At 40.7% G+C, this 6,000-nt stretch overlaps 1 protein-coding gene across 1 annotated transcript in view; it reads left to right on the top strand.

Moving 5' to 3' along the window:
* The first annotated feature begins 553 nt into the window (after positions 1–553).
* Positions 554–6,000, top strand: part of trhr2 (thyrotropin releasing hormone receptor 2) — a 71,109-nt gene continuing 65,662 nt past the window's right edge. The window contains exons 1-4 of the mRNA XM_053319965.1: positions 554–936; positions 3,348–3,480; positions 4,056–4,207; positions 5,406–5,529. Coding sequence (XP_053175940.1) covers positions 554–936; positions 3,348–3,480; positions 4,056–4,207; positions 5,406–5,529 — 792 coding nt within the window. The remainder of the gene's footprint in view (positions 937–3,347; positions 3,481–4,055; positions 4,208–5,405; positions 5,530–6,000) is intronic.

Below are 6,000 nucleotides of genomic sequence, written 5' to 3'. Positions count from 1 at the left end.
GACCCACCCACCCCACCCGCATCCTTCCATCCCTTTGTTTTGACCACCTCACACTTTATCTGATTGCATGAGCACTTTTGCTTCCAAGTAGTATTCATTTGAAGGCTACACAATGACACAAAACCAAACCAAAGGGTCTATTCCCCGCTTGTCCAATTAATTAAATTCATTTTCTATCTCTAGGTGACTCATTAAGGGACTGAGTGGTGTTTGGAAGTCCTGGAAGAATTACCTTTGACGTCTTATTCTTTGTCACTCTTCCACATTAGTTTAAAGGAAGACAGTGAGGTGGACAGAGAGGGTGAAGGACGGAAGGAAATATCAAAGACAAGACAACTGAGACAGTGCTTCTTTCTTTTTCCTCAATTCTTAAAGACTCAAAAACAAATTTACATCTGATTCATTGTCTTAACACAATCAAACCCAAATTATGTTAAAGCTTCACAAGTTTCATTTATCAAGCATATCAGCTGTACACAGTACACTTAGCTTTAATCAATGAATGTAGCCTTTGATTAACAAAAAAGCAAAAAAGGGCCAGCTGCTAGCAGACATGGCCGACAACGTGAGCTCCAGAATTGATACCCCAACCAACATCTCCCTGACCCCCACCGTCGCTGTCTCCGAGTCCCTGGAGTACAAGACGGTGTCTGTGTTCCTGGTCCTGCTTGTGTGCGGCGTGGGCATCGTGGGTAACATCATGGTGGTCCTCGTGGTGCTCACCGCACGCCACATGAGGACACCCACCAACTGTTACCTGGTGAGCCTGGCCATAGCTGACCTGACTGTGCTGGTGGCGGCAGGGCTGCCCAACGTTTCGGACAGTCTAACAGGAACCTGGGTGTTTGGGCACGCCGGCTGTCTGGGAATCACCTACCTGCAGTACCTGGGCATCAACGTGTCATCCTGCTCCATCACTGCCTTCACTGTGGAGAGGTGAGGGTGGTCTACATGTGAACAAGGACACAATATGAAAGACAGTCAGTGGTAGCCGGGACCCTTAAGTTGGCCGGGACTCTACTTAAATAAAGGATCTAGATACTGACAGTTGGTGTGTGAAATAACCTGTATTTTTAAATGCACATAACAATGACAGTCTTGAAGTATTGCAGAGCTGCAAATATTCTTGCTCAACTGTCTTGCACATTAAATCCTAGAAAATATGATGTTTCGATCATGATTTAATCTTACAGAAGACCAGGAGGGGACATGGAAAAAAAAAAGTGCCCTTGATTTATTAATTTGTGTGCACTGATTATTTAATTAGTGTTCTTGATTTATCTACTTTGCCTATTCCCCCCTTTTTAAAGGGCAACAAACACATGGAAATTTGAAGAAAGTGACATTTCCCCTGTAGTATGAGTTACTTCATGTGCCGATATGTGGAAAATGAGTGGGTAAAACAACCAGATATGTTTAAGGGGTCTTACATATAACACAGTATTGAGCCTACATGTCAAAACCTGAAGTATATTGACATATCTTAATCCATAGTGAAGGTGTACATAGGACGAAAGAATGGCATGAGGGTGACTTAATTGAATCAAGAGCACAAATTAGTGGTTTTTCTCTCCATGGCTCCTCCTGGGCTCTGTATAATCTTGCTGTATTCTGCATGAAAAAATTAATAATTGAACCACCTGGCTTTGATGGAGAAACAAATACAGCAATGGTCTTAACAAAACAATTACTAATGCATCTATAAATTAATGTTAAATGGCCATACCAACATTTTGGATGCTTTGGCATTAATCCCAGTCTCAGAATAATGAAAGGTAAATAACTCTGTCCCCAACCATAATGGCGGCCTGTGCTTTTGCTGAAGCATAGCGCCCACTCTCAAATCCTCCCCCATGCCCCCTTGCATTATTATGCTATTATATTATCATTATATCAGTGGTATAAAATTATCTTTAAATGACAATAATATTGTTTATCTCAATAATTTCTGAGACAATATATTGTCCAACAAAAGTAGTTATCGTGATAGACCTAGTTCCAAACCTTATTGGTAAGTATATTTATGATCCCATACAGTAGATGCCTACACTCTGCACGGAAGCCTGCAAAAACAAAGCTTGAATCTACTATTTGCACAGACTGTGCACCAGCTCAGCAGACTTATGTTCCAGTGAAGATGTGAAGAAAGCACACATATATTGAGGATAGACAGTACTCTGGTAGATGCAATGCACAACCCACAAAAAAAAAATCATTTTTACCTAAGGTTGGAGTATGAAACATTCTGTGTCCAAATTTAAATTGGGATAGGCTGTAACAATCATTGTTTCAAAAGTATTTCAGTTGCTGTATTTCAACAGTTAGAACCTGTTAGGACCCACGAGTTACAAACAAAGAATATTTTCCTCACTGCTTTTCTGTATTAGATTCATATTCAGAAACTTTATTGTCTGTTGTGACAGAAAATGGTCTTAGACTTGGCTCACCATTCAAAACTCAAACATAGAATACATCCTCCCCAAAGCAGAATAAAAACATAGAGCGTAAATAATTTAAGCAGAATATAATACATGATATGGGTGCGGACAAGGTGGCTATGTAATAGTACACTGTTGTTTCATTTTTTGTTTAAAATGCTTATGGCAGTCAGAATGAAGGCGTTATGTGGGGTGTTTTTGGCCAAGGGGGCTTTATAGCAGCTGCCTATTGGTAGTAACTGGAAGGCATGGCTACACTAGTACCCCCAGTGGCCCTTCGGCACTGAAGCTCATACCCCCCAAACAACCTTTAGAATGAGTTAAGCCGTGTGTCATATTTCTGTAGACCCTGAAAAAAAAAGAAAAAAGAAAAAAAAAGCACACACATTTTTTTCCTCTCCCATCATTGAGGCCGCCTTTCTGCTCAAGGGCCCCTAGACACTTGCCCGTATGGTAGATCCAGCCATGCTGGAAGGACAGTGTCACGGTTACAGTGTTGTGTGGTAATGCAGCAGAAAATGAGATTGGCTAGATAAGTCTGTAATAGATTAGAACAAAACAAACAATCTCAGTGAGTTTTAAGAATCTACAACCTTCCATGCTGTTGTAGAATAAACAGAAACTGATGGACCTTGGAAAATGGTTGACAGTTATGTAAAGTGTGCAAAAACCCTCATATGGTCCTTCACATTCAAGAATATAATCTGCTTTTTTTTTAAACTTCTGGAAGGATATATATATTCAGCTATAGAGGAGGGCTGAAGTGTGAAAATCTGACACCTGAGCTGCCGTTACTCACGATCACAACATGGGAAACACATTGTATAAAGATCTCAGAGGTACCTACTTACCAACAGATTGGTGGGACAAAAAAAAAAAAAGAAAAAATTGTTTTCTCACTATGTGCAGGTACATAGCAATCTGCCATCCAATGAAGGCTCAGACGGTGTGTACAGTTTCACGGGCGAAGCGGATCATTGCCGGAGTTTGGATCTTCACCTGCGTCTACTGCATGCTGTGGTTTTTCCTGGTGGACATTCAGGTCAAGAAACACATTTTATATTCTGCATTTTCTTATTAACTGCCTGAGGGAAACAACAGATTCATTACTGACTGACTAATTTTTATGCATCAGTTTTTTTTCAGAGGACAGATGTTAGTGTCTGTGGCCACAATGACCAACTAGAAAACACACACACACACACACACACACACACACACACACACACACACACAGAGAATAGAAGTGAAGAGCACATAATGTTTGGTAAAATATACATTTTCTACAAACTAAATTGCTATGTAAAAACACTTGCAGGCAGTCCTTGAAAATGCAGACAACAGTAGCCTTTGCATAGTGTTTCAGTAAGTATATGAATCATGAAAAGGGAAATACGAAAACAACTGTGATTTGAAAGATAAATGCTGGTTCAACAGCAGGGAAATGTGAAAAGCTTTTGAAGAGTTCGGTGCCATTTCTAAGAGCAGTTTTATTATGTGTGTGCAGATGTAAGCGATTGCATCTATGACAGTATTACATGCATCTCAAAGTGAGACTCTCTGAGCCACCCCAATGTTTTCTTGCAGTGTCTATATCTATATCTGTGTGACATGCAGGTGAGCCAGGACGGACATGTGCAGTGCGGGTACAAGGTGAAGCGGGAGCTCTACCTGCCCATCTACCTCATTGACTTTGCCATTTTTTACGTCATCCCGTTGCTCCTGGCCATCGTGTTGTATGGATTGATAGCACGCGTCCTCTACCTCAGGTAAAATCATGAACAAGGATGGTATCAGTGAAACCCACTGTTACCATGAGATAAAAACTAAATGGGTGACCTAGTACTTTTTGGTCGTAAATATCAGTTTACTTGTCATCACTCTCATGGAACTTTGTCAATAAACCTCAGTTGAGATCATCCTGAAATGTTGTGGTCAGCTTTAGTCAGAAAACATAACGTCTGCATTACAGTGGGGAATGTTTCACACACATGGGCATTAACCTGGCAGGAAGAATCAAATTAATGGCCAAATTCACAGTTTTTCAAGTCCATCTTAAAATAACACATTGACACATTTTGAATACTGTAAAAATTCCTCCTGTTCATATTTCCCTATAAATATCAATGTCTAATGTCTTTCAATGTAAGTGATGGGAGACAAAAATCCAGACAAAATGCACAGTCCTTGTTTTGTGCAAAAGGTTTACTCGAAGCTAATGTGAGCTGTCTGACTTAGTCAAGTCAGCCATTTTTGATGCTTTTTAATGGACATCAGTGAGAGAATATCCTTGGGTCATTGTTTCTTTGACACTGGCGGTATAGTATAAGTGTAGAACATAAATGCTGTATAAATTACAGCAACCTTAAGGAACAAAATATAACACAAAAATGTAACTCTCTAGTGGAAGGTTTTTACTGTTTAACTGCTTAACTGCAGTTATGTGATGGAGAAAAACTGTGAATGATCTCACTTAAACAACTGACATCATTTTGATTGTTTTGGGGGTTAAAGCTGTATTGTCGTCATTATGTAATGCAGTTGTGTGTATGGACTCCTCTGTAGTGAATGTTCCAACATATCAAATAGAGAAGAAAAAAGGTTCCCATTCTAGGGACCCCTCGCATTATAAAAAATGCTTGATTAGCTGCAACTCTCATTTTGTTATGCTAAAAAAAAAATGGTAAAAGAAATTTCTGATTGCGTCACATCTCTATTTATGGCCCTCCTATTATTAAAAATAGGTGCTTGGGCAGAAATCCAAGTAACAGATTCATGTTTTTTGACTAGAGAAGTGGTTTTAACATGCTGTTTCTGTCCTGATAAGAAAATCCTGATAGTTTTAATGAGTATTTTTGCAGGATTTTCTAAGTACTATATAAACCCAACCTCTTCCTAACATGTTGACCAAACAATTCATCCAACATCTGGGATAAGTGCTCTAACACGCTGCTGCTGTCTCTCCAGCCCTCTGCCCAACCATCCTGAAACCAGTGCCACCACGCTGCGTCGAAGCTGCCGGGAAACCTCTGAAGCGGGTAAGGGTGGTCGCCAGAGCCGTCTAAAGAGCGCGCTCTCCTCAAGGAAACAGGTCTGTACCTCATCCTGCATTTACCCCCTTCTCATTAACCCTTTCTGCTCTCTCCTCTCTTGTTGTTATATCGTATCTTATCGGTCAAGTAATTGCTGTGCGATAGCTGTAGTCACATTTGACCCCGGTCTCTTCGTTGGCTGTGTGTGTGTGATCTGCTGAGAATATAGAGGCCATGATTCCCTCTTAACAGCATGGTGATGATGTCTCTGCTATCCATTGCCTCAGAAAAGTGCCCTCATGTCAGCTCTCTGTCCTGGCTGTTATGAGGCCCTGAAGGCAATCTGAGTGGTAATGGCTTCTTTTCCTCTGGCTGAGCAGTCAAAGAGCCTTCTTTCCGAGAAAGCCAGTTTGCAGGGTATTGCTCTGCAGCGCTGCTTTGTCTCTATGCTATTGGATGTGGAATACTTTCTCTCAGGCTTTTCAGCCTTGAAAGCCTCAACGACAGGGTTACGACCAAGCCTGTTTTAT

The sequence above is a fragment of the Scomber japonicus genome, chromosome 5, assembly GCF_027409825.1.
Source record: "Scomber japonicus isolate fScoJap1 chromosome 5, fScoJap1.pri, whole genome shotgun sequence".
Classification (NCBI taxonomy): Eukaryota; Metazoa; Chordata; class Actinopteri; order Scombriformes; family Scombridae; genus Scomber; species Scomber japonicus.
The sequence above is the reverse complement of the archived record's forward strand: the minus strand, read 5'-3'. Positions and strand labels throughout refer to the sequence as shown.